We start from the raw sequence: 27,403 nt of genomic DNA, 5'->3' as shown, positions 1-27,403 counted from the left end.
AGAGCCCATCCCAGCTGGCTGCAGCTGAGCCAGGTGACATCTTCTGTGTGCTGGTTGTGTGGTGGCAGGGTCCTCCTGCTGGAAGTGCTTGACTGCTTTGGTTGGAGGTTGTGCTGGGCACCAAGCTCCTGATCACCTCCCTGTGTCTGCTATGTCATAATTAAATTTATGTTAGTAGTTATTAAGTTATAACTTCTAGCTGGCTTGTTTTTATCACTTGTTCTTTAGTTTATTGCTTTTGAAAGGTAGAAGGAGCACAGATAATCCCCAGATGCTTCCCTTGGCAAAGCCCCTCACCAAAAGACCTGTATTGTAGGGATACAGAAATAGCTTAAACATCAAGTTTGGCTTCTTTTGTGTGAACATGTTGTGCCAGTCACAAGGGATGAGGAAAGGGCTTTTATTGACCCACACGTGGAGCCTGTCCATGTGTGTGGACCTGAAGAAGGTTCTGTTGCTCTGAGCTTGAACAGAGTCTCCTTTGATCCAGATAAAGGAGGGATTCCTTTCTTGACTTCTTTCCTCATAAAGACACTGAGGTCGCTTCTGAGAGTTTTTTTCCTCACTGTCCCCTCTGATGTCTCCCTTGCCAGCAGGGGAATCTTCTGGAGATGAAGGTTTTGAAGCTTTTTGGGATCATTTTTTTCTGTGGCCTCCTCTCACCCTCGCAGGAAGTCTTGTCTGGTCTGTCCTGCGCCGTCAGCCCGCGGGCAATGCAGAATGGTAACTACAAAAACACCCCCAAGCTGTGTTTGCTTTGAAAGCTCTGTGGGGGGTAAAACTTCCTGAGTTTTACTCCCCATCATCTTTATTTCATAATTCCTCAGGACGGCAGACTTTGCTCAGAGCCCCCGAGAGCCATCACCAGATTCATGGGTCAGGGAAATCTCTGCTCCAGAACTGGGGCATGTTTCAGCTCCAAGCAGCCACACAGAATTTCAGGGCTAGATCTGGGTTATTTCCTCTTTTTTTTTTCTCAGTTTCTCATTTCCATATTGGAGCAGCTGATATTTGACAAACAGCTGCTGTGAAGTAGCAGACATAATAATATTTGCAATGTTCAGGCTTGTTTCAAGTTGTTTCTACTAAAAAACTCCAAAAGCTGAAAGCAAAAACAAACAGGCAAAAAATCAACAAGTAAAAACCTCTTTGACAAAGGGGAGATGAGTTGTGAGTGGAACACAGCCTCTGAGTGGGGTCACTGGTGCTCCTGGCAGTGCACAGCCAAGCTGTGATGTTTGAATTGGAGCCTGGGATGCTTTCCACTGCTGCTCCTCCTGTTTACTTCACCAAGGGCAGTTTTGGTTTGTTGCACCAAAGTTGTAAAATACCATCCCTGTGTTATTTTACTGCATGGAGACAGCTGATGTCTCTCCATGAGGAGTTCTGGGGAGTGAAGGGGCTTTGCTGTGCCAGGATGGGTCTGCGTGAGAGGGGAGAGGTCACTGCTGCCCACGCTGGTCCTCACACACAGATGTTTTCCAGTTCTCTCAGATGCCATAATTCATAGTGGGCTCATCCACCAGCACCTGCAGGGTCTCGTGGTTCCCAACATCATGGGTGAAGGGAGTCAGCTGAGCTCTCCCACCAGCATCACGGAGTAAGTGCTTCCCTGTGAGTGCCCCTTCAGCATCAGTTCTGAACAAGACAGGCTGAGCTGTCCCTGGCAGGGTTGGCCTGGGCTGTTACCTTTGTTTTACTGTGGTACTGAAATTCTGACCCAATAATGTTAGTGTGGCCCTGGCAAGGCACACCGCAGGTTGTAGGTGCAGAGTGACAGCTCTGGTGGTGCTGTTAATGCTTGGCAGCACTGAGAGAGGCAAAAGGCACCACAGAGGGAAAAAGCAGACAGCTCTCCAAGGTCAGCTTCCACCCCAGTCTGGTTCCAGGCTGCCTTCTTGTAGCCAGCTGTCTCTCATCCTTGTACCTCCAGCTGGAGGTGGCTGGGGTGCTGTGGGTGCTGTGGGTCCTCCCTGGGTGCAGCTGCTCAGCTGCTGGAAGGTGTTTTTCGTTTGTGCCAGCCTTTGCTGTTGTTCACAGCCTGCACCTCATCAAGGTCCGGGTGCCCAGGCTGTCGGTGGTGCTGCTGCCAGGGATCGGGGTCCAGCTGACCATCGGGGCAAAGCTGCAGCTCAGAGGCAACTGGTGAGTGGGGATTCAGTGAGGGAAACCCCTACCCTGGCATATTTTGCGTCTCTTAAGGATTTTGAAGTGTTTGTTACCTATAATAAAGTCACAGAGCAAAACAGACACCAAAAGATGACCTGTGGCATTGCAGGAAATGGAGAAGTCTGTTTCTCCTGGCTTTGGTGAGTTTCTGTGTGTAGAGGCTGAGAGATGCAATAATCCCATTTGCTTTTTTTGCAGCTTGGTTGGCCTGCTCTCAGAACTCATTGATATCTTAGTGGAGGTGAACATTACTGCAAACATTAAATGCACAAATTTTGAATCTGGCACGTTCCAGGTTGTCACTGAAGACTGTCTCTGCATTCTTGGGGCCATAAAGATCAAGGTCCTTTCTGGGTAAGTGCCTGTGGATTTATGGTTTTGTTATGTGCGATCCTCTCCTCTTTATTAATATGGACACTGTGCCAGGACACAGACAGAGCTCACTGATACAGAGCCAGGCCTCAGGGGTGGAATTTCTTCCCTATTGCCAATGCCAATTGCATCAGTGGAATGAGGGTTAATTTGCCCTGTTTGCCTGTGGAAATTTTAAGATCTGAAGCATGAGGTTTGGCACCTTTCCCAACACACTTTCTCTAGACTTAGCTGGAGAATTGATATCCAAAGGGTAGGAGTAATAGGGCTGGGAGAATTCCAGGAAAACAGGACCATTACATTCCCTGGTTTTGTACTCTGCCTTTGGCTGCTGTCCCATGCCTGGCATGTGGAGTTTCCCTCTGACTGCTGTGGTTGTGTGTAATTCCATGTAAATGTCCCATCTCTTGCTCAGTCTTATTAAATTCTTGACAGCAAGGATTTGCTGAATTCATGTATTGATGAACTCAGCTGTAAATTGATAACGGGAAATATTTTCTTCTATTGCTTTTGAATTACTCACTTTTCAGGTTCATTGAAATTCTCCTAATTAATTTTTGCATTATGCATTATATTTCAATCAGTGCAGCAGCTGATTTGAAAAATGCTGTGTGAGTGAACAGAGCAACACAACTCACCTGCTCTGGGGGTCATGGTTTAATTTTTAGCAGGATTAAAGTGATGCTTTGCAGGAAGTGAACTCCTAGGGGGGCAAGAGAAATGTAGATATACACAAATGACTTCATGGCAGCTCCTCAGATCCATTTGTAGGCAGAATTTGGGCATAAATAACAGGTGCTGTATGAATTCCTGCTGTCTGTGTCTTGCCAACTCAACAGTCCAGAAATATATTGATTATCAGACAAAACTGCCTCTGTGCTGCTGCAGGCATCACAGGTCCTGAGTGAGTTGTTCAGCAGCAGTGTGGAAATGTCACACAGCAGATTTCCCCTCTTGTTATTCCAGATGCAAATTGTTTGTTCCCAGTAAGTAACATGAAGATATTTCCTAACAGCTCCCTCTTCCCATAACTACAGCGCTGATTTAAATACCTGAGGGAGATACCAGGCACAAGGTTAGACTGTGAGAGGCTCACTCTTTTCATGCAGTGAAAGCTCCCTGAGAGCTGAAGGAAAAATTTTCCTCACAGAAAGGGTGGTCAAGCACTGGAACAGGCTGCCCAGGGAAGTGGTAGAGACACCACCCCTGGAAGTGCTAAAAAATTGTGGCTATGGCACTTGAGGATGTGGTTTAGTGGGGAGCATGGTGGTGGTGCAGAGCTAATGGTTGGACTTGATAATTTTAGATGTCTTTTCCAACCTTGATTCTGTGATTCTCAGCAATGAGTGAAATTCTCTCCCCAGTGGGGTAAGTGGCTCTTTTTTATCTCCAGCCCCTGCTCTGGTGAGCATCAGCCACAGCACTGGCCCTGAAGGGATGACTGAGGGTACAGGAGAATGCAAAATGAAACCTGGAGATCTTTTTGTCTCCTGTCCTGGAGCTTTGTTTGTGCTGATTTTGAGGTTTTTTTCTTTCTTTTCCAGCTTGCTCACCCTGTCAGTGAATGAGCTGGTGCTTCGCCAGCTGACAGCGACTCTGCCTGCTTTGGTATGGCTGAGGATTGTCTTCCTATCACAGCTGAGGCACAGAAATACTGGGAAAAACTGGTTATGAGGGCACAGCAAGATCCACTGTCTCTCTGTGCTGCTCTCCCACATCACTGCCATGGGGCAGGGGTGTCCACAGGGCTGCTGCCTGTAGGGCAATGCCTCAGATCAAAGCATTTCAGCGTGGCCCCACAGCTCCAGGGATGCTCCAGTGCCCCAGGTGTTTCACAGCACCCCAGCTGTGTCTGTTGCCATGCAGCTTTTTCCCTGGTGGGGAAAGGAGGGCCTCTGGGCAGGGTGGGTGCTGGTGCTGGAGCTGAGCAGTCCCACGTGTGCTTTGTGTTGCAGCTCTGTCCCGTGGTGGATATCGTGATGAACCTTGTGAACATCCATCTCCTGAGCACTCTCAATGGTGAGCGGCTTGGGGAGGGTGAGGCACTGCTGCCCTGTGTTTCCCACAGTGGGAACAGGACCCATTTCCCACACCAAGCCCCTCAGTGCATCAGCAGAAGTCCAGCACTTCTGCAGGGCTGTTGGTGAGCCTGGAATTCACACCCCAGCATTCCAGTGAACTGCTCCCACCTAAGCCCTCCTTACTCCATTTTTATGCATCACCTTTGGATTTTTCTTGTTTTCTTTGATGCTCTTTTTGTGCTATATCCTAAAGGCAGATCCCACCAAGCTGAATTTGGGGATGTTCTGGCCTTTTGGAGTATCAGCAAGCACCCCTGAGCCCTGAATGCTTGGACCTGTGTGGGTGTGGGGGCTGGTGGCCCCTGGGGCCAGGGGAGGTTGTGTTGCTGATTTCCCGGTGCTGTAACGATCCTTTTCCTGTGTGTAGCCGTGATCCCGGTCGGCACAGCAGGAACAATCCACTACCAGCTGGCCAGCATCCCCTACACCTCCGGCAAGTTCCTTGGGCTGGATTTAGATGTAAGTGAATGCTGGGCAGCGGGACCCTGGGAGCCTGGCTGTGCATTCCATCATCCCATGGGAGCTGTAGAATCCCACGAGGAGCTGGGCTTATGATTTGTCCTGGAAATGCAGCTCCTAAGTGCTTAGATCTTTATCCAAATCACCGCTAAGTGATTGTGTGGGCTCTTCTTCTCGTGCTCTGTATGCCACCCCAACCTGAGCCTGCCCCAGGCTGTGTCTGTTGGATGTAGCTGCTGGGATGAGCAGTTCTCCTTCTCATGGCATGAGCAGTTCTCCTCCCCTTGCCCTGCAGTCCTGGTGTTGGTGCTTTTTGCCTTTGCTGTTCAGTCTCTGCGATGGGTGAATGATAAACCAGGCTAACGGACGCATTTTTTACCTCTGTGTCACTGTGAGGGAAAAAAAAAACCCAAACAGCAGAAAGCAAGCTACTTGCTAGCAGGAGAGCTTTAAAAAGCAAGCAGCTGGACAGAAGCAAGTGGGGGAAAAATCCAGCAAAAAAAGTAAACTACTTGCTAAAAAAACCAAGCAGCTGGACAGAAGCCAGTGGGACATGAGCACTACAGAGGAGCAGAGGCTGATAGGAAGCACTGCAGCTTATGAAACCCATGCTGCTGAACTAACTTTGCTGAAATGACTTCATTGGGAGGAGCTTTTGCCCCCAAGCCCCCCGGATGGTTAGAATCAGTCTCCTTAGCAAAGAGTTGGTGTCAGTGCGGGTGTCTGTGCAGCTGGAGGGTGGCTGGGGCGGGGCTGGGACCACTGTGAGCAGCACCATCACCCCTTGGTGCCTGGAGTGACACCTCAGGGATGGAGTGAAGCACTGATTTGTGATGTGGACAGTGTGTTAGTAGCTAATGGCACCTCAGTAAGGCAGGCTTGCCTTTGTCAGCTCCTGCCATCTATGAAACAGAGCGACCTGCTCAAGTCTGGTGCTTTCCCGAGGGATGTTCACCCGGCACTGCTGCACTCCTGTGAGATCTGACCATGCTTCGATGTCTGATGTCCGTGTCACCTCTCTTTGCAGGGCGTGGTGAAGCAGGTGGGAGGCAGCACCATCCCCCACGACTCATCCCCCTCTGCTTTGCCTCCTCTGATGGACCGGCTCCTGCTCTTGGTGATGCGCCAGAGCTTCCTCAATGCAGTCCTGTCCCTCCTGCTCCAGCTGCCCCCACAGACCTTCCCCTGCACGCCAGACGTTGTGAGTACAGCAGGGCTGTGTTTCGTGCTGGAGTGGGTGACAAGAGACAGTAACAGCATCAGGGAGGGCTGTTTGTGCCTGTCCCTGGCTGTGCATTGTGTGTGAGCTCGTTGCCAGCACTGCCTCCCTCCTGCCCTTCTCAGAGAGCTGCAATAGCACCTGCACTGCCCAGCTGTGCTCTTGTCTGCAAGGACACCCCTGGGGACACCGGTTGAGAGCAGCTGTGCACTGCTTGTGCCATGGACTCCTGCAGGCTGTCAGCCTTTCAAGGAGTCTGCAAAGTGCCACAGAGAAAAGACATTGCATGTCTGCAGTGCCATTCCCTGGGTGTTTTCATTTCCCATGCCTCTGATCTCTACTTCCCATGGGAAGTGTTGGGGTCCGCACACGGCAGGTGTTGAAAGACTCTGGGGGACATCACCTTCCACCTTAACAACCACCAGGATTCACCCAGACAGCTGGGGAGCAGTGGAGAGAGTGGGGGGCTCAGGGTGCCGTGTGGTGGGGTGGCCCAGCAGGATGGGAGTTGTTGGAATCAGCTGGAGGGCTCACTGGGGCTCCTGGTGCTTCTGTTCCTCAGTTCTCCGGTGCCAGCCGCCTGCGCGAGGCCGTGTGGACCATCGCTCCTGCTGGGGTGAGCAGCTTGTCCTGGCTCAAGGCTTCGTGTAAAGCTCTCCAGGATACACCTGGATGTGCCATCATGCCCCTGCCAAAGGTCCCCAGTCTTCTGCTCCCCTCCTCTTGCACCAGCATGGCCTGAGCCTGTCCTGCTGCCCAACCAGCTGGGAGTGGGAGAAGGGACTGGGGCTTTTTGCACAGCCCTGCCCAGTACCCCTGTGTGCCATTGTCTGTTCCAGCCTTCTCGTGCTCCCTGAACAGGGGAAAGCCTTCTCTCAGCCTGTAGCCATTGCCATAGAAAGCTGACAAATCTCTCCTGTTTCCTGTGTATCCCACTTCTTGGGCACCCTCTGACACCCACAGCCCTCTCTGTGTCCACCTTGCCTTCCTCATCCCTTCTGCCCTCAGCATGGAGAGCTGATCCATGCTGCTGGCCCTGTAATTTGGCTTGTCCAGGGTGTGTGTGACCTGGGGGAGGCCCTGTGGAGCTATGGGGCTGTGAGAGTCTGCCTGAGGACAGCCAGTCCCCTGCCTGGCTGGTGTGTGGGGTGCCAGCAGCCAGCTCCATGTGTCCCCAATTCCCACAGTGCTCTGCCTGCAGTGGGACCAGTCCTCTGAGCATCAAACTGGTGTTGAGAGGAAACCCGCTCATCCTCTTGGAAGAAAACAAAGCCAGTGTCAAGCTTTCAGTCCTGATTCAGCTGTTTGGTAACCACTTAGATGGGTCCATCCTCAACTTCCTGCTGCTGAAGGCTGTAAGTGTGGAGGGAGCTGCCTCGGGGGGGTGCAGTTTGCAGCCAGCTGGGTGAGAGGTGGCTGGGATGGGGATGTTTCCATCTGCTGATCCTCTCCCTCTCTGCCTGCAGGACCTTGCTCTAAATGTCCGTGTGTCCATTGTTGGGGGCAGGCTGATGCTGCAGCTGGCCTTGGGCAGGTGAGCTGTCCCCTCACACAGGTGGGGACATTCTCTGTGCTGCAATGGTAGCTCTGGGGTTCCTGCCTTGAAATGTTTTCTGTATCTGTAAGCCAGACATTTCATCTGAATGTGAGAATTTCATACCTGACTGATGGCATAAGGCAGATGGGGTAGTTCAGGAAGGATTGCAGCAGTTGGAAAGTTTTAAGAGGCTGGAGGAAAAGTGTGTCAGTTTTATAACAAGGAGGAATGAGGTAACCTGAATAATTGTAAGACTGTCAGCTTGACTTTGATCCTGGGCAGTGGTTCGAAATGCCTGATATTGGACATGAATGATAAAGCAGTAAAGGAAAGTGCTGTCATTAATGCCAGTCAAGGCATGATTAAAGATTGGAGAGCATTCCTTATAGCTGGAGGTTTGAGGATTTGGGGCCATTTAGCTTGTCAAAGAGCTGGATTTAGAAGCAAAATTGGCATAGCTTGTATGCAGCGATATAGGGAATAGAAATGCGTCAAAAGGCTTTTAATTCAATAGACAAGGGTATAACAAGATTCAATAGAAGTAGAAAAGAGAAATTGAAAGTGGAAATAAAGCATCCATTTTAGGTATGGATAGTCGTGTGATTGCAGTGATAGATGAGGAGCTGTAGCAAATTCACCAGACTGTGTGCTTTTACATAGAATCACAGAGTGGTTTGGGTTGGAAGGGATCTTAAAGATCATCCAGTTCCAGCCCCCCTGCCACAGGAAGCTCTGCTCCCAGCTGGGCAGGAGCTGTCTCCTTCCTGAAAGTGAAGGGAGGGAGAGGGAAGGCGCAGCCAGGAGCTGTGTGCCCTGCTGCAGTGCTGCATCATTGACAAGCAAATTAAAATTAGGTTAAGCTTTTATTTTCCTGCTTTCTTTTCTCTCTTGCAAGTGTGCCAGCCCCTGTTTTTCATGTCACAATGCAGGTGTCCCTTTGTGGGTCTCTGCCCAGGGGCTGAGTGTGCTTGGAGGTGGCTGGGTCTGGCTGTGAGCTCTGGCTGGTGCCTTGTGTCTGACCTGCTGTTTGCTCTCCTTTCCCTGCAGCACTTCCCTCTCCTTGGAGTCTTCTGATGTTGGCATCAGTAATGTAAGTCTCTAACACTAGTCGGGGCTTTACTGGGCAGGGAGAGCAGCCAAGCATGATGCCCTGTGGCTCTTGGGGAGGGAGGGAGCCAGGCAGTGGCTGTGGGATGCTGTGATGGATTACCCCTGCTGATGGTCAGAGCTGTTAGCTGCTCTGTGGTGTAGGTTGTAGCAATTCCTCTGTTGCTGGGGTTTCTTTTTCCCTTCTGCCTTTTCTAATAAAGAAAATGTAAAGCTGAAATCTGTTTGTTTATTCACCTCTGCTTGGGCAAAGCTCACACTGAGCTGCAGCAGAAGTGTCACGAGGCAGAAGTTTTTCTAAAGGAAGGACTGAATACAAATTGAAGAAGAAAAGTAGATTCACTTCAAAGAGAAGAGGGACTGTTCTTTTGCTGTGTCAGTGGGCAGTGGTTTGCAGTCCCAAGGGTCCTGCTTGCTACTGGCATGGGCCAGGCAGTGCTGCCTACATGGTTGTTCCTTCTCTGATTCAGATCTCCACCCTGAAGCCCCACTGCAGCAATTTGCTTGTGGAAACATTCATGCCTGCCATCAATGGTAAGGTGACCTGGATGGCTGTAATGCTGGGAGCACTTGGAGCTCTGGGCAAGGAGGGAGCTCTGTGTCTGTGTCTGTGTGGGTGTGTGGGTGGGTAGGTTTGGGAGAGGTACAAGGAGTGCTGGAGCCATTAAAATCCTGAAATCCCAATTTAGAGGATGTAGTTAAAAGTCCAACCTTATATTTCCACCATCCCACCCCAGCACCAGTTCTGGCAGCAGCCAGTGATGGAGAACTAAGGAAAGCCAAGCACACAGTGATGGCCTGGGAAGCCCTGCTCCCTGTGCCCTCCCTGGAGCAGCTCTGTGGTGGGCTGAGGACCTGTCTGTCCCCTGCAGGTGCCCTGAGCATGGGGATCCCTCTGCCCAAGGTGCTGCGCATTCCCCTGGTGAATGTGGATTTTCAGATAAAAGCGGTGAGTGCTCTGATGGCTTCTCCCTCCTGTAAGGCTCCAGGGCTGGTCACAGGACCCTGCCAGTGCTGGCTGTGTGTGCAAGGGCTGTAGAATTCAATCCTTGAAAGACTGAAAGGGCTGCTCTGTCTGACCTCCCTGGTCAGGGAATGTTCCTGAGGATGTGATGCCCACACAAGGTGTGGGCCCGGCTGCAACATGAGCAGTGCTCAGGCACTGGGGCAGGTCCCAGTTCCCTGTCCAGAGCCTCTTTTCTTTCTGAGGAACTCAGTGGGAGCAGCTCTGATGTGGATCCAGGCATTCAGGCAAGCCCTCTCCAGTGGCACCATTCAAAGAATCCTGAATTGCCCCAAGTTCCAGCCCTGTTCACCCTGGAGGTGTCCTGGAGGAGCCAGGCCATTCCCCAACACCTCCCAAAGAGTTCTGTGTCCTCCTTGTTACAAACTGGACATGAGGACTTCTGCAGGAGGTTCTGTCTTTGCTGTGTGTTGTGAACCAACATTTCTGGATGGGAAATAATGTGTTTGTGTTTCTCCCTGCTCTCCTCCAGGGCCTGATCGTGTTTCTGGTGTGAGCTGTGCAGCCTGAGGCACGGAGAGGACTGTGGGGGCAGAGAGAGGAAGAGAGCAGCGAGAGTGGAATGCCAGGATCAGCATTATCTCCTTTTTTTTACTAAACTTGATTCAAGATTCTTGGTAATATTTAAGGTACTTTAAAATGAATTGTCTTGTGTGAGTACAGTTTGACTTAGAAACCTGACTGGCAGCTCTGTGTACAAACATTTATTTAGAGAAGCTGGGGTGATTTTGGGGTCACAGTCACAGCAGTTGGATGTGGTGCTGCAGCGGAATTGGGAAATTTGTTCTGAGGTAGAATTTTTCCTGGTAGAATGGAAAAGTGAATTTGTTGCATGTGGCTTCTGAAGTGAATCTCCCCATCCTTGCCCAGGAGGATCTGAAGTGCTGAGTGGGAGCTCAGCATACATTTGTCATGTAACTCTTTTAATAAATGTTCCTACTTTTTTAGTGCTTGGAATGGGATTCTGGTTTCTGATGCTTCTCAGGGTGAGCTTCTGTCCTGCCTCCACTCTGGGATCTTGCTCCTTTGTGACAATCAATATTTTGAGTTTGGGTTTGAAAGATCTTCCCACTTTAACTTCCTGAGGAAAAGAAATGAACTTTCAGTGGCTCCTCCTGGCCTGATAACCTGCTGACCAAATGCTAATCCACAAGCAGAAATCAAAATTAAATCGAATTTCCAAAGGTCGTGAAGCATTTCCTAATAGAATCTGGAGGGAAAACTTCCTTAGCAGAGGAATGAGAGGTCTGACAGCCCTGGAGAGCAACCAAGTGCCTGCCAGAGCCACGTCTGCTTAGGCTGATGTCACAGCCTGTTGGTCTCTGCATACCACAGTGACAAGAATCTCAGCATTTTGGATTTTAAAAAGCCCAAATTATTCTGTGTTAAAAAATTTACAAATCTCAGGTTTTAAATGTCCTCTCCAACAGCAGTTTTTCCCAGCACTGGGTGATATTACAAGTGTGTGACTTACTTCTTGTGTCCCCAGAGGTCGTGGCAGTCTGGCACTGAGCAGGTGAGGCATGGGGCAATATTCCACCCTGCATTTCTGCCTGGAGGAAGGAACAGTTCAGTGCCTGTGGGGCCAAACCTGTCCTGCTGCAGGAGCTCCCAGCATCACTGTGAGATGCTGCAGAGGAATCACTGAACATGGCAGAGGAGGTGCTGGGCCCATTGGGGGTCCCTCTTTGTGTGAACTGGCCAGCACTCCTGAGCTGTGCCAAACACAAACCTGCTGTCACACACTGTCACCACATGCCTTGTGTCCAGCAGAAAGGCTTTGGGTGGGTTGAAGACCATGCTGACATTGAAGATGGGCGTCCTGGAGAGTACAAACAGCTCTTTTGGTTCCCAGCATGGTGCAGGCTGATGCTGCCTGTGGTGCTGTGCTCCCAGGGACTGCTCAGCTGCTGGTGACACAAGCCTGGTCCTGTCCCTGGGCAGAAGTGGTGACACTGAAACACTGAGCTGGGTACAGCCCCATCACCAGCTGAACCCCTGTGGGGTGAGGTGCCTGCAAGAGTCAAGGCTGTGGAGCTTTGGAACCTGCTCAGGAGCCAGGAGCAGGAGCTCAGATCCCTTTGCTCTTGTTCTCTGACACCAGCACGCCCTTGGAGCTGGCAGAGCAGGCTCTGGGGGTCTGTGGGACCCTGGAGGATGGGATGAGTGACAACTCCCCAGCAACCTGTGCTGGCATCTGCTTTGTGCCTCTCCAGGGCTCCTGCACTGCTGGGACTCGGTGTCTCCATCCATCCTTTTTGCCCACAGGTGGCAGAACAGGCTGTGTTGATACAAGGTTTTGTTCTGGTTCCTGAGCAAACACCTTCTGGACAGTGAGTAAAGTTTAGGGCCCCTTTTCATTCCTGTTTGGCCATCACTTCTGTGTGTACTCTGCTCTACTGGGAGGCATTCATTTCTCTGGCACATTACAGAGGGCTCTGTGATCTGGCACTGTCCCAGGGCCTCTGCTTGTCTTGAGAAAGAAAACAGTGTGGCAAGAATGTGTGATGAGAGCTTGCTGCTGCATGGAGAGCTGGCACAGCGAGCCCAGGGTCACAGAGGAGTGGAAAAGTCAACTTGTGCCCCTGGAAAAGGCTTTTCCTCTTGGGGTCTGGCCTTCATCATGCTGCTCATCACATGGGACTGAGGGAGAAGCAGCAGAGGAGCAATTTCCAAAGGGAAAGGCAGCATCTTCTCAATGGTACTTGTCACTTCTGCAACTTGTACATCCAATGCTCTGAATTTCCAGTGGCTTCAGGAGTATATCCAGAGCAGGAAACTGCAACCCAGAACCCTTAACAGCTGGGATAATCCTGTTCAGGAAAGTTTCTTTAACACTGGAACCTTGACAGGCTGGGAAATCTTTTGCTGGGTGAGCAGCAGGAGGGGTTGCCAGGGACTGGCTGTGCTGCTGGTGGCCTGGGGGTTTGCTGGAGCTCTCTGGCTCTTGCTCCAGCAGTGCCCCTGGCAAAAGCTTCATCCCTCTGCTGTTTTGTGGGCGCTGAAGGAGGAGCTTGTTCCCCCTGCTCTAGGGTCTGAATCATCTGGCAAGTGCATGCTGCTCCATGTGCCAGTAGTGAGGGAAGCTGGGGGTCACCAGGCAGCTCCTCCTGCAGGACCGCCCAGGAAAGTGATGGATTTTGTGTTTGCCAAGGGGGCTAATGCAAGCAATTCTTTCAGCATTCCTTTTCCCTGGCTGTGCTGGGGGTCTCAGTAAATGGGGTGACTGGAGGGAGCAGCAGATGACCCCCATTCTCCAGCATGAGGCAGCTCTAAGATGTGGCTATTCCCGGGTGGGGCTGAGAGTTGTGGGTGCAGCTCCTGAGACTCCAGCCCTGCACTGGAGAGGCAGAGTTATGCAGTGGAGCTTGGAGCCAGAATATTCCCTGCCAAAGAAATGCATCTTTTCACTACTGTAGCTTATTCCTTTTGGGAAACTGGTTTAACATATATTAGCCAAAGAATAATGGTTGCAGCTCTACCAGGAAGCTTTTATTAGGAGCTGTTTCTGCTATGGCCAACCTCAGGCATTAACATCATTAGTCAGGTCCCCACTCTGGGCATATAAACCTTCAGGGTTCTTTACTCCTTGCAGTAAATCAACCTGGCTTGTTTTGTTTGCTTTTCTTATTTCTGAGCCTTTGAAATAGAACATTTTGAAGTATTTTTCAGCAGCTTCAGAGGCTAGAAATGATGGGTATAGTTGTAGCAAGTGAAAGCAGATGTAGATATAATTAATAAGGTTTTGTGGTTACGTGAAGCATCACCATGGGAGAGCTGAGGTGGGAGCTGCATGATCAGGGATGAGGATTCTCCTCCTGGGCTGCACGGTCAGGGACAAGGATTCTCCTCCTGGGCATCAGCACAGCCTCATGTTCACCCTGTCTGGGGTAATGCCAACAGCACCCAGTGATTGAGTGACTGGGGCAGCATTTGAAGCTCTGTTACCACCCACCCTCCCCTTTTGGATGCCTGTGTCTGCTGTGGGTGTTTTTCCCTCCCTTTATGTTCCTGAAAAACCTGGAGATGTGTTTGGTCAGTAGGAAAGAGCATCCCAATGCCGGCGAGCACGGCGCCGGCGCAGTCCGACGCCTGCAGTCCCCTCTCATTCAGCATCTCCTCTGTGATGAGCTTTCTCAGAAGCAAAGTGTTGAAAATATAACTGCCTTCAGGTCTAAAATTAGAAACCATTCTGCAGACTGATTTCCTCCCCCTCCTCTTCTTTCTGACCCAGGAAACTCACCAGCTGTAATGTTCCCATAGTAACACGAGGCATGGAGGAAAAGCAGATGAAAGATCTCTCCTTGTAGGGACTGTGTTGTTCTGCAGCTGAGAGGCACAAGTCTGTTTTGCATCCTTGTAAATGAGTGGGATTAATTAAATGTAGGGTCTGGACATGATGGGCAAAATTTATCTGTTTATAGGTACAAATTGTTGAGAGGGGAAAAATGTCAATAGTCAGACCAACAAATGCAGAATTAAAGAGAAATGTTTAATTAAAGCACGGAACATTGTTACAATCCATTCTCTGTGCAACAAAACTACCAGGAGCAGGGCTGGAAGACAAAGCTGCTAGTCCAACACCATTATTATCCAGAATATAAAACCATGATGTTTTAGTAAGTCAACAAGGAAGATTTTCAACATTTCAAGCAGTGGCAAACCACGGAGCACGATGTGAGAGTCAACTGACTGATTCTGCCACTGTTCTACTCCAGACACTGGACTTCACTCCCATGTTCTGGCCTCTCCAGTCCTTGTCTCCAGCTGGAGGTTGCAGGGGACCAAGACATAGTCCTGAGCAAGGAAGGAAGGAAGGAAGGAGGACTGAGCATGGTGCCTGTGTGGCTCCATCAGCCCACACAGGGCTTCACCATCACCCCCACAGCCCCAGCCACTGCCTTGTCCATGGGGCTAAAGAGGGGCTGGGCCTGTTTAAGGCAGTGGAACTCGGTCCTGCATGTTGCCAGGGCTGGACAATCAGGCTCTGATTTATTCTGGAGCTGGGAGGTTAGCATTGCTCCCAGGCTTCCTTTAAATCAAGCACAGCAGGGAGCAGTTTAAATGTCTTATTTCTTACCTTGTGAATGGTGATGTTGACATCGGTGTAAGTGAAACTGGCAATGTGGGGCAGGAAAACCCCTTGTCTCAGGACCTCTGAAAGACAGAAAGAGGGAAAGTTGCCAGCTGGGTGCTGCCCGGGTCCATGCTGAACTTCCCACATGGCAGCACCCACAGAGCTCCCATCTCCTCACTGTTTATCTGGGCTGGCACCTCCTCACGGATTGTGGGCAGGAACAGCTCCTCCAGCAAGGCAGCCTGTGGGGGAAAGGCAGGGTCAGCTCATGGTGTGGGGCTAGAGCAGGAGGAGAGGGGCAGAGAGCAGTGACAGGGTCCTGGTGCTCACTGCACCTCTTCCCACAAGGATGTCTCAGCTGTCCCTCCCACCAGGTGCAGCAAGCACCCAAAGTCAGTGTTCCCATATTTCCCTGCTGGCACCTGCTGCCCAGGATGGCTGGGGCAGCTGAGGGGGACCAGGCTCTTAGAGGATGGTGCCAGGAGTGGCCACAGCTGGAGGTACCTACCAGTATAGGACCCACATCAGAGGTGGCCAGGCTGAGCTCGATATCCCTGGAAAACAAAGAGCAGCAGAGGAGCTGCTGGTGCTGAGCTGTTCTAAGCAGCTTCTCCTGTTTCCCCAAACTCCTCATCTGGGCCTTTGTGAGAGTGTGGAAGCTGCAGTTCCCACTTTTCTCCCTATCCATGTTTCTGGAATTTCACGGTCTCCCTGGGGAAGAAGCTACGTCTGCAATGCCCAAACTCTAAAATCTAAAACCCTCCCCAGCCCACTTTGGCTCTCCTTTCCCTGATGTGAGTGGGATGTGTCCCCCTGGGGCTCCTGCAGGGCAGAAGGGGCATTACTCTACAGCTGCCACAGAGATGATCATCCTGGTGTCGGCGACGCTGAGCTGGAGCCTGGCAGTCACGTCCTGTGAGGGAACAGAGAGCAGGATCAGTGAGGAAAAACCCCACTGTGGCTTTGTGGGGTGTGAGGAACCCATCCATGAGCTGCCTCCTGCAGTGTGCTCCCTGCAGCCTGTGTGATGCCACATGGGCAAACAGTGCTTGTTTAGAGAAGCTGGAGTGATTTTGGGGTCACAGTCACAGCAGTTGAATGTGGTGCTGCAGTGGAATTGGGAAATTTGTTCTGAGGTAGAATTTTTCCTGGTAGAATGGTAGAATGGAAAAGTGAATTTGTTGCATGTGGCTTCTGAAGTGAATCTCCCCATCCTTGCCCAGGAGGATCTGAAGTGCTGAGTGGGAGCTCAGCATACATTTGTCATGTAACTCTTTTAATAAATGTTCCTACTTTTTTAGTGCTTGGAATGAGGTTTTGGTTTCTGATGCACTGACAAGAGGAGCACTGTGATGGAGAAGGCTGAATCAGCCCCTGCAGTGGCTGCAGTGGGGCTCAGAGGAAGGGGCAGTGCCTGTGGGCAGCAGGACACACTCAGCACATTGACACACCCACCACGTTGACACTCAGGAAGCTCTGGAAGAGGGATGATCCCGCTCCAATCTGGGCAGTGAGGAAGAGCTGCACGATTGCTTTGTCCTCCTCCAGCACCACGTGAGGAGAGCTCCTGGTCACAGCTTGAAGCACCACGGGCAGGTCCTCTTGGAAGAGGGAGCCCATCTGCCGAGGGAGTGGGGCTGTTTCTGGGCACGGCAGCCACTCCTGCACCCCGGGGTGGGCAGCTGGGGGCACCCCCTGAGTTGGGCCTGTGCCTCTTGGAGTTACAGGGACAGCAACACACCTGAGTGATCCTCTCAGCCAGGGTGGCCGTGGTCAGAGAGCTCTGAAACACAAAGCACAGCTCATGATCAGACCCATGGGGCTGCTCCAGGGCTCATGTCCAGCCCCTCTGATGAGCCCCATCCCACCCCTGGGTACGTGCAGGAGCCCTCCTCACACCAGCCCATGCCAGGAGCAGTGTGCAGGTTACTCCTCATGGCAAGCTCTCCATGCTCCATTAGACCAGGAATATTTTTAGGAGCTTGGGGGTGAGGGGCTGGGACTCTTGCAGGTGCTTGGACACACTCGAATTTCGATGTAGGGCTTGTGGTTCCTCCAAGACATTCCCAGGGCAGAGCTGTCCCTCCAAGTGTGTATCTCCCACTCCTTCCTTCCTCCCTTTTCCACTCACCAGGAGACTCACGTTGAGGGCTCCAGACTCTTCCAAGGCAGAGAATAAGCTGGTGTAGAAGTGCTCAGAGAAGGCCAGGATGAGGTGGGAAGTGCTGGAGCTCGCTGGCTCGGGCATGCTGAAAGGCACAGGGCTGACTGGCAGGGGGATCGCTGCCCCTGCCACTTGGAAAGTTGTCTGCAGGGACACAGGCAAAGAGAAAACGAATTTCAAGTGTCTCAGGACTGTAGAAGCAGCTCTTCCAAGCACTGGAGCTGGGCTGTAAGAGCTGGAAAGTGAGGACTTACTTGCAAAGAGATGATGATTCCCTGCTCAGAGTACATGGGGGCAGCCAGGGGCAGGTACTGGACTTGGCAGTTTGGTGTGATGGGGAATGGAGCTGCAAATGGAGCAGAGGGATGCTCAGGAAGAGGAGGGAAGGAGTCACAGGCTCTGGGAAGTGTCTGGGTTTCCAGAGTAAAAAAGACAGGGAGAGAGCTGGGCAGAGGGAGCAGGTCTCAGGGAGATGATGGCAGCAGAGCCTCTGCTACTGCAGGGTAGGAATTTGTCCCACCTCATAATCTGCTCCAAAAAGCTCCTTGAAACCCTCAGTCCATAATGGGACTGAAAGTCAACTGCCCACCTGCCAGAGACATCAGCCGTTCATTTGGGAAAAGCAGCAATTTGGACACTTCCAGGCAGATCTGTGGAATAAAGAACAAAAAGAAAAGAGGTAATAGATGAACATGGGGGTCTGCTGGCACTGAGTGTCCCCAGAAGGCCTCTGAGGTGGGTGTTGCCATTGGCTGGTAGCAGGAGCCAGGGGACAGTGGCAGTGTCCAGTGAGCACAGAGCTGTGGGGGGAATCTGGAAAAGCACCAGGTAGACATGAAGTGCTCTAATTCTTACAGACATTCTGTACAATGCTCTCTTATGCCTTTACAAACTTTATCTTACTTTTTCAACGTCGATCTGCTTGTCCACGTCCGAGCCTGAGGACTTGCTGGGTAAAAACGACAGAACAGAAGTTAGGAGAAAACCAGATCAGCCAAAGGTGGGTGAGTGTCTTTTGTGTGACCCAAAAGGCACCCAGAGACAGAATTGCCACTGTTTTCTATCAAGCTATGATTACAATTCAGAATCACAAACTGCTGGAGAATTGCCACTGGACCTACATTAAAAGCATTCCAGCTGCACAACTCTAAAAGTACCACTCCCTTGTGACAGACTGAAACTCTCTTAAAATGGGGAAACCACCCAAAAAGTAGAGCAAGGCTCCTCCCATGAAGACAAAGTTTTAGTGATGGCCTCTGTTATCTTTGAGGGCGGTGACCAAGTCTCAATCCAATGCCTAGAAACATTTGTGCCTCAGTTTCTTCTTTCACCCATTACCCAAACCCCACAAGGAGGAAAACTGTGGGGCTGACCTGTCTGTCTCCTCGGTGCTCTGCACCTCCTCCAGGGTGGGTTTGCAGTCAGAGGTCACCAGCTCCAGGTTCTCTTCGGGGTTCATGTCCACGTGGAGGTCTGCCAGGATGGACAACCTCATCTCCTTGGTGCTTGAGCTGTGGAGGAGAGGAGAAGGCTGGAGCTGGGGGTGCTCCTGGTCACACTCCCCCCAGGCCACCCTTGCTCCTGCAGGTGCCTTCAGCCAGGAGCTTGGGCTGGCTCCAGCCTGGCAGCCCCAGCACTCACGGGGCAGATGTGATGCCCAGGTCCACCTCGATGCTCAGCCGCATCCCCGTGTCAGGGATCAGTGTCAGGGAAAACTTGTCGACTTTGACAGAGATAATTCGGTTCCTGATGGAGCAGAAAGGAAAGGAAGGTGTTGGGAGACCAGCACAGACCCTGAGAAATCCCAAAAGTTCATGAGATCTGCACAGATAAATCCATGCCCTGAGAGCATTGTGGGTTCTGCTGCTGCTGGGACCAGCAAGGGAGCCAGGACCTCATTTCTAAACCTCCTGGTCTGCAGGAGGATTTTTGTTCTCACTGGCAAAGTCCCTTTTGTCCCAATATTCAAACACCAGTGTGAGCCAGGGGCATGGCAGGGGCAAGAGAGGGCAACTCACCTACTTGGAGAGGTGGGAGATGGGGCTGGGGCTGGCGAGTCCATGAGGTCCCTCCTGAGGACCGACTCTGCATGTGGCTTTGAAACTTCAGCAACTGCAAAACAGGGCAGAGGTTCTCTGAGAGCCTCTGGAGCTTGTGTCCTGATGGACAGACTGAAACCCATTTCCATCCCTCACTGACCCCCTGCTGCTAGCAATGGGTGGGGGGTGAGGCAGGTGAGCTGAGGAGTGGCACCAGATTGTGGTGCCAGCATTTGGTGTTTCAGTGGAAGGTGCCACTGGGTGCTGCTGGCATGGGAGGGGTGGGTCTGCACTTACGGTATCGCAGTCCAGAGGGGGTGAGGATGCCCCCACAGTCAGGTGACCTGGTGGTGTGAGCTGGCACCAGGAGGCTCAGGAGGACGCTCAGGGTGCGGAGCATCGCCATGCAGGCACCTGGAGGATGAGGAGGACAAAGAAGAGGAAGAGGAGGAGGGGGAGGAAGGGGCACCCACAGCAGCATGCTCAGAACAATGTGACCCTTGGCTGGCCACTGAGGCACAGAGCCACAGATCTGCTCCTTGACTGGGTTTGTGGTGTGGAGCTTGTCAGCTTTGGTGCAATAACAGCCCACAGCTCTCGTGTGGTGTCTCAAAAGCAATGACAGAAGGTTCAGCCTTGAAGAGCCTCTGCAATCTTGTGAGCTAGAACAGTGCCTGCAGCGATATCTCACTTACTGAGGAGCACAGAATGGCCACAACTGGTATAAAAATAGCAAATAAACAGAAGCTAAAATTAATAGAGGAAGGAATGGAAGTGATGGCGGAGTCATAGAGTCAAATGAAAAGGTGAAAGTGTTATCTGTCTCTGAAAAACATTTGGGAATCGTATATAATGTCTGTAATGCTCTTACAATGTTATGAAAACAAGTAATTCAGAAAGTTTAACCTGCAGAAAACATACATATTTATCTCAGTCTTTGCAGAAAGCATCACTTCTGGTGAATGCTGACCCTTATGGAGACACACAAAAGTAGGAGCAATGCCTGTATCAAGTTATTCAGTTTGCAAAAGCATCTTTACCTCTCCTGGCTGGTCTTCCCATGCTTCTGACTCAGTCTGTGTCTTGCTGTGGCCACATCAAGAAATCCTGCTGGTTTTATATATCCTCCCAACCAAAGCTGATGGGGCAGGAATTGGCAAAGAGGGCTGGGAACCAGGACACTGGGGGGACACTTTGTTTTTTGTACCATTTTTATTGTTTCCCAATAGAATTGATTACTTTGGCCGTTGACCCAGCGAGGTGAAGGATTGAACAGCAGGTCCTGGGGCAGCTTGTCTTCACTGTGGTGTTCCTGAGGAGCTGCCCATTTTGGTCTGGCTGCCTTGGCACTGGGGTGAGGTGTTCAGGGCTTGTTGAAACACCTGCAGCCTGGGCAGCAGCCATTGTCCTTTGTGCCTCAGTGATGTGAGGAGCCGGGCTCTGCTTCCAGGTGCATCTTGACACGTTCAAAGCCCTTGGCTCTCCCCAGCACGGTGCTGCTTTCCTGCTCAGCATGGCAGGGAAATGCCAAGAAAAGCAGCATTCCAGCCACGCTGTGCATTTCCAAGGCATCCTGGAGCAGTGTCAGGAGAAAATATGAAGATCGAGCAGCCTGCCAAGGGAGAGCAGGATTTACACTTCCATGCTGGTGTAGGCAGCCCATTGAGAAGCAAGAAATGTGCTCAGAAAAGTAAATCCATCGAGGAGGTTGTAACCCTCAGACGAGTCCCCCGCGGCCATGGGAGGTGTTTTGTGGGATCTGACTTTGGCAGGGCTGTGGACACAGCCTAGGAAAGCCTCTGAGAAATGAGTGTTTGCTGTGTTTTAGAGCAGCAGTTGGGAATTTGCCCCTGTGGTTCCCTTTTCCAGTGCAGGTGATATCACCAGCTCTCCCTGAGACTGGGGATTTTCTGGGGAGCGTTATTATCTGTTCCAGCAGTGCAAGGGTTGGGGATAAGCTGCCACCACGCTGCTTAGAGGTGGATTTTCTCCTCCTGAAGAGCTGTTCTGGACCTGATGATGCCTGTGGAGGCTTAATTAGATGTCAACTCACAGCATAATGACTGATCAAGTTACTAGCACAAAAGTGTCTTTCTGGCATGATGTGCTCCTTGTCGGGAGTTATCCATAAATCTTACACTCCTGTTAGATAAGATGTAAATCTCCTTGTCTGGGCTTAGCAGCAGGCCACCGAGCACAGCTCTGGGAGGGAGGTAATGACGGATTAAACCTCATGACAAGTTTTATACAGAAATGAAGAGAGGAAATAAATTACTTTGTGCTGCATTACCTCACCAGGCTGAGCTCCCAGAGCTGGGTCCTGCTGGGTGGGGCACCCAGGAGGGGATGGGGAGGACACAGTGGTGGCCAAAGGGACAGCAATGGGCTGGAGGAGGGATCTGTGCAGCCTGTTTGCAGCCTGGTGGGATGTGTGGGTGTCCCACGGTGGAATTAGGGCAGGGTTGGGGCTGAGGAGCCCATTCTGTGGGCAGGTGCAAGTTCTCATCCTCACTCCAACCCTGCCTGAAATCAGTAAGAGTATTATTGGGGTTACCACAATTTTCACTGGGTTATCCCCCAGCTGAGCCCCCCAGTGTTTGGACAACCCCACAAACCTTTGGGGAGCTGCTCCTCCAAGAGTCACAATTACATGTGTGTCTCCAAGAGCAGAATCTGCCACTGCCCATCTTTGGTTTCTTCTTGCTCCCACTTCTGTCTGTACTTAAGCAAATGAGGTTTTTCCTTCAGACTTGGTGCACAAGTCTCTGTTGGCTGGGAGCTTTCATTTGGGACCCAAGACTGAGAGCATACACAGACTTTCAGATTTATCAGTGAAATTATTTATATTGGCAGGTGTTGGAAATCCTCAGGGACCAGCTCACACAGCAGTATCCCCTTTAATTCTTTTGGTTCTCCTCTTTCTCAGTCAGGTTTTATAGACTGACTGTTCCTTACCTCTCTGCAGAAGATCAGCAGGGGTTCTGGGTGTGCTGGGGTGGGATATGTTAATGGAGATGTTTTTTATGATACACTGCAACCCCTCGCCCTCCAGCACAGGCTCTCCCCTGGGGGGTTTGTGCTGAACTCCTCATATTCTGCAAATCCTCCAGCAGTCTCAGCTGCTCCAAATGGGAGTGATGTTCTGCAGAAAATGGCAGAGGAAGCTGTGGAAAAAAAAGCCCAAGACCAAGGCCAGGAAAGGCATCAGGGGGTGAGTGATGAGCCGCAGCCTCCAGCCCGGAACAGGGACAGGCAGAGGAAAGTGGGAGGTTGGGAAGTGTCAGCCCCGAGGCAGCCACGAATCACTCCCTGCTAACAAGTGGGATATTAAAGCTGGTGATTTTCTGCATGGCTGTGTCTACAAACACACAAAGAAGCTGTAACTTAAAGCCAACAAAGCGCCTCAGCTCCTGCCCCAGCACCCTCTGGGCAGGTGTGGTGGCTCTGCAGTGTCCCAGCTTTTGTCCCTGATGTCCCAATGCAACCCCCGAATTTCTGGGGGATCAGAGCCAGTCCTCCATCCCCCAGATCCGTGCTGGATGGGGGCATGGAGATATTTTGAATGCCAAAACAATTTTTTCCTGATTTTTTTCCAAATTAGCCTGTGTGATTTTTCATTGGGAAGAAAGATGTTTCTAAATTTAAAAGTAGATTTAAATGGAAAGTTTGAACAAGATGGGAAAGAAAATGGTAATGAGAATATCAGCAAGAGGTGACTTTGCTGTAAGCAAAAATCCTGGGCTCTGACTGTTCCCCCTTACCCAGCTCTTTTCCTCTGTCTTTCCTTCAGGCTGAAGGTGAAAAGTTTCTGTTTTCTGGTGATCTTTCTGGTGTTCTCCCCTGGCTCAGGGCTCTTCGTGGCTTAGTCCAAATGAGAATCACTGGGAAAAGGTCAATGGGAGCCAGTGCCCAAGGGGGAGGATGGCTGGGGGATCTGGGGGCTCACTCATCCCTGGGGTTTATTCTGTGCTGACCAAACTCTGCTCTGAGCAGCTTTACAGAAGGAACACGGAAATCACAAACCTGATGGTCGGAGGGTGGCTGGGGCAGCACACCAGGGGCACCCCAAAGTTCAGCCCCAGGAGCTCCCATATCCCCTCTGTCAGTGTTAGAACAACCCCCCCAGCAGGAAAATCCCAAAGGACACGTTGCTGCTTTGCCAGGATTGGCAATTCCTCAGGGGCAGGTCACAGCACTGTTAGAGGTTTCAGTCTTCAGGTTTGGATTTCTGCAGCACGCAAATTCTTTTTGCAGTTCCTTTTTTCCCAGTAAACAAAGATTTTATGGACAAATTCAGACCAGCTCTAGTTGTGCTATTCCATGCAATGTGCATATTTTTCTGCTTTGTACTGCAGACTGTCAGAGCTTCTTTTAGGGATGTAAGCCTTCAGCTTCATTTAAAACCAGAAGATGGCATTCTTGAGAAAAGGTTTGCAAAGACAGAAAACACATTTTATTAGACACGAGGCAAATTTTGCCCTAATCCGTACCAGATCAATTTCTTTAGCGAGTAACTTTCCCACTTTTGATCCTCAATAAATAATTATTGCAGGGTGCATGAGGGCTCTGAGGGTGATGAGTTCTCCCTGCCCAGCACGCAGCCCAAGTGGTGAGCAAGGTCCTTCAGAGCACCCTTCAGAAAGTGCTGCCAGCTCTGGTGAGTCCCGTCCTCCTCCCATCCCTGTTTCCCAGAGATCATCTCCTCCTCCCTCTCCTCCTTCTCCTCCTCCACCTCCTCCGCCTCCTCCTTCTTCTCCGTGCACTGGAACAGATTTCACAGTTTTGCTACACAAAGGAGCTTTCAGACTGGTGAAAAGCAGCATTTCCAACCATTCCTGGGTTTGTGCAACAATTGCACTGGTGCTGCTGGAAGTCTCCTTGTCCCAGCCTGGCAGGCAGGGGTTGAGCACCTCATTCCCAAAGGCTTGTCAAAGGGCAGACTTGCAGCCCCCCAACACCTCATAAAGTCAGTCCATTTTAGTCAGGTACCCATGGGGATCTGCTCTTGCTCTTTGCTCAGCTTCAAGCAGGTTTAATCCAGAATAACCCAGTTCAGCCAGGGATGGAGGAAACTGAGGCAAGCCCTGGTTTGTGAACCCAGCAGTGGAGGCTCCTGATGTTTGTGGTCTGGAAGTCTCAAAGCTCTGCTCCTACCAGAAGTGTATCCGAAAAATGAAAATGTTATTTCAAGGAATAACAAATGATAAATCAGCCTTCTAAACTTGTGCCTGTTTTTCCACAGGCACAAATGCTCAGAAGTGATCCCTGCTCCCAAATGTACAATGTGCATTTGTGGGAGAGTTTTGGCCACAGTAACTCTCCCGGGTGTGGCTCCTGTGGGATGGGAACCTGGCACATTCCTGCAGTGCCCAGGACTGTCAGGGGCTCTGCTGGGACAGTCACTTGTCACCCTCCCATTGCAGTGGCCCCGGAGGGGGAAGTGCTGGGCAGTGCCTCCAGCCAGGCTCTGTCTGCCCAGTCCTTCAGAGGCAGGAGGGACCTGCCTGCATGCACAGAGCCACAGCAAAGGATGCAGACAGCTTCTCTGAGGCCTCCTGAGCGTTGTTCCTGTCCTCAGAATCAAACCCCCTTGCTATCACAGCTCTTTGCCTTTCTGAAATCTCCAAAAATCAACACATCTCCCTTAACCACGCCCAAACCCAGCTGAAACGGCAGCAAAATTCCCCACCTTGCAGCATCCATTTATCTACTTAACTCATGTGGGAAGTATGCCAAAAGCAGAGACTAAACTCAAATACACAAACCCAAGAATTCCCACCCTGTTGATTTTCCCTCTGAGTATTCCCAAAATCCTTTGGTAGGCAGGGAAATGCTGGAGATGCTGGCAGTGCCCACCACAGCCAAGGTGTCTCTGGCAGTGTCTCCTGCTCATTTCAGGGGTGCTGTGTGCAGGGATCCTGTCTGACCTGCTGGGCAGCACCTACAACATCAGTGGGGACAAGGCAGGGGCACTGCCATGGTGGCTTTGCCATACCCTGGGCCACCTCTGGACTTGGTGCCATTAGTAATCATATTTGCACTGTCAGGATGCATCACCCATGCTCCCACAGGATGGGTGCAAGAAAGTGACCCCCTGCTCCCAGGTGCACATGCTGTGAGGGGTGGGGAGTGTGCCCAGGGATTTAGGACCCCAGCAGGAGTCAGGTTTGGGCTGGTGTTGGTATTTATCAGCTGCTTCACTGATATCGATCCCGAGTGTGTAACTCACTGACTCCTGGATAATTTCTTGTCATTAGCAAGTCAATAAACAGCTTTGATCCTGATTTCATTGAGCTGACATGATTTGAACATCTTTTCCTGGTGACAGGAAGCTGGTGCTGAACCGAGGATATCTTTGGAAAGATTGTTGTGGGTTATTTTGAGGAAATTACTCCCAGGAAAACCTGCTGGGGAGGCAGGCTCCAAAAACCCTGTCTGTTCTCCACAGGGATTTGTTCTGCATCATGTGTAAGGAATCATTCTCCTTGGGAGTCCTCAACAGTGAGGAAGGAGCTGTAAAACCAGCTCCCCACAAAAACTGGGGTTTGTGATGTCTCTCTTCAAGACACTGCAAGCATGAACCAGATTTCCCTTATTGTTCTTGTGTTAGCTAACAAACAAATTGAACAGTTTGAGTCTCAAGCCTTTGAGCAGAGCAAAAAAAATGAATCCAAATATCTGTCCACAGCTTTCCTAGAGAATTCAAGGCTGGGAATCTCAGGGAGCACCTAGTTAATTTTCATGAGGCAGCTCTGCTGCTCAGCCACACTGTCATGTCTCTGCCACTGGTGACCTGGGGTGGATGTGCAGCCTTGTCCAGTGCTGTTCCCTGGAGCCCTGCACAGACCCAGAAGCCCTGACCCCTCAGCAGCAGGGATGTACCAGTCCCTCAGTGCTCCCACAGGGATGGCAGGGCAAACCACGGTTTCTTCAGGCAGACAGGCCATGTCTGAATGATGCCATCAGTGGGAGAGCAGAGCAGATGCACCTCGTTTTCCATCCATAGCTAGGATGTTTCCCCCAGCCTGCTCTGACTGAAGCCTGCTGTTGTCAAGGTCTCAGACTCTTCTTGGGGGTACGTGCCCCTTACTGTTTGCCTGACAGCTTCATTCCAGGTGATCCAAGCACAGGGAACTGAGGCAAACATGTCTGTCCACGCCAGTCCTATTCTTCTCCCTCTGACCAAATCCGTTCTGGTTTCTGTCCTCACTCAGTAATTTGGCTCAGTGCTCTTGGGGCTTTGAAAGTCACTTTAGCGAGACCTGGACATCACCATGTCATTCTCTTTATGGGAATCTGCTTCGGATTTTCCAAAATATCCAATGGTCAGAGACCTCTGCATTCAGCAGCCACTGGGGAGAGGCCAAGTTATTGTCATGCCTGAGAGGTCACTGGGCAGGAGCTGTTCCCAGAGCTGCCACCCTGCCCCTTCCCTGTGCACTGACCAGTGTCAGGGCTGTCTTCATGGTAGTTCAGGTTTTGGACAGTGGCTCCTGGACCATGAAGCGACTCAGGATAAATGATAACTTAATACCATCTTGTTAACACCCTCGTCCATCTTATCAAAGGTCATGATCTCACTGTGACAGCTGGGCTTTGTGCTCCAGAGGTCCTGGCTGATCAGGTTGCAAGGAGAGTGACAACTCCTTCAGTGCTTTGATTATCTTTGCCACCCCTTCCTTGGCCCTTAACTGAGGTATTTTTTCAAAGCTGGAAATAATGTGTGTCCAAAGCTGGCTAATCTGCTGGAAATATTTATTTCCAAGTTTACAGAAAGTATTAACACTGAGCAAGCAATTTTTCTGGATTATTTTTCAGCAGAGCTGGGGAGCAGCCATTGCCATCCACTCCTGTTGTCAATGAGCACATCAGGGAGTGAAGAGTTCAGCCCAGTCCCCTCAGCTGGTGCATTCTCCCTTCAGCACACGGAGCTTTTGCTGGGCTTGTCAGGATGTGCCCCATTTGGTCTGGGGCCCATGGAGGGAGGTTTCTTTTCCCTGCCCCAAAGAGCTGCTGCAGTGTCTCTGTGTCTCCTGGGCAGCAATCAGGGCAGGGGCCTGGAGAGAGCTGCAAGGAGGAGACACAGGAACCTGGGCAGCTGCAGCACATCTGTGGCATGGGGTGGTGTGCCCACAGTGGGATCAACAATCCTTCC

The 27,403-nt window shown here is 51.1% G+C and overlaps 2 protein-coding genes across 2 annotated transcripts; one reads left to right on the top strand and one right to left on the bottom strand.

Moving 5' to 3' along the window:
* Window positions 1-562: 562 nt before the first annotated feature.
* Window positions 563-10,925, top strand: LOC129127808 (BPI fold-containing family B member 4-like). Its single transcript, XM_054644671.2, has 15 exons — window positions 563-723; window positions 1,486-1,600; window positions 2,041-2,145; window positions 2,368-2,523; window positions 4,086-4,149; window positions 4,497-4,560; window positions 4,990-5,081; window positions 6,109-6,282; window positions 6,863-6,916; window positions 7,488-7,655; window positions 7,767-7,834; window positions 8,885-8,927; window positions 9,415-9,478; window positions 9,817-9,893; window positions 10,441-10,925. Exons 1-15 carry the CDS (start codon window positions 612-614, stop codon window positions 10,462-10,464), a joined length of 1,380 nt encoding a protein of 459 aa, XP_054500646.2. The 5' UTR covers window positions 563-611; the 3' UTR covers window positions 10,465-10,925.
* A 3,520-nt stretch (window positions 10,926-14,445) lies between these two features.
* BPIFB2 (BPI fold containing family B member 2) lies at window positions 14,446-20,310 on the bottom strand. The gene is made up of 16 exons (XM_077187537.1): window positions 20,289-20,310; window positions 19,546-19,662; window positions 19,228-19,321; window positions 18,851-18,955; window positions 18,583-18,720; window positions 18,113-18,158; window positions 17,799-17,859; window positions 17,464-17,555; window positions 17,177-17,353; window positions 16,787-16,828; window positions 16,501-16,665; window positions 15,891-15,958; window positions 15,554-15,599; window positions 15,224-15,287; window positions 15,049-15,125; window positions 14,446-14,765 (listed from the first exon to the last, which is right to left on the bottom strand). The coding sequence occupies exons 1-16, from the start codon at window positions 20,308-20,310 to the stop codon at window positions 14,697-14,699; spliced, it is 1,383 nt and encodes a 460-aa protein (XP_077043652.1). The 3' UTR covers window positions 14,446-14,696.
* Between the last annotated feature and the right edge of the window lie 7,093 nt (window positions 20,311-27,403).

Source organism: Agelaius phoeniceus, chromosome 17, assembly GCF_051311805.1.
Source record: "Agelaius phoeniceus isolate bAgePho1 chromosome 17, bAgePho1.hap1, whole genome shotgun sequence".
Lineage (NCBI taxonomy): Eukaryota > Metazoa > Chordata > Aves > Passeriformes > Icteridae > Agelaius > Agelaius phoeniceus.
This window is presented reverse-complemented; position numbering and strand designations above follow the sequence as displayed.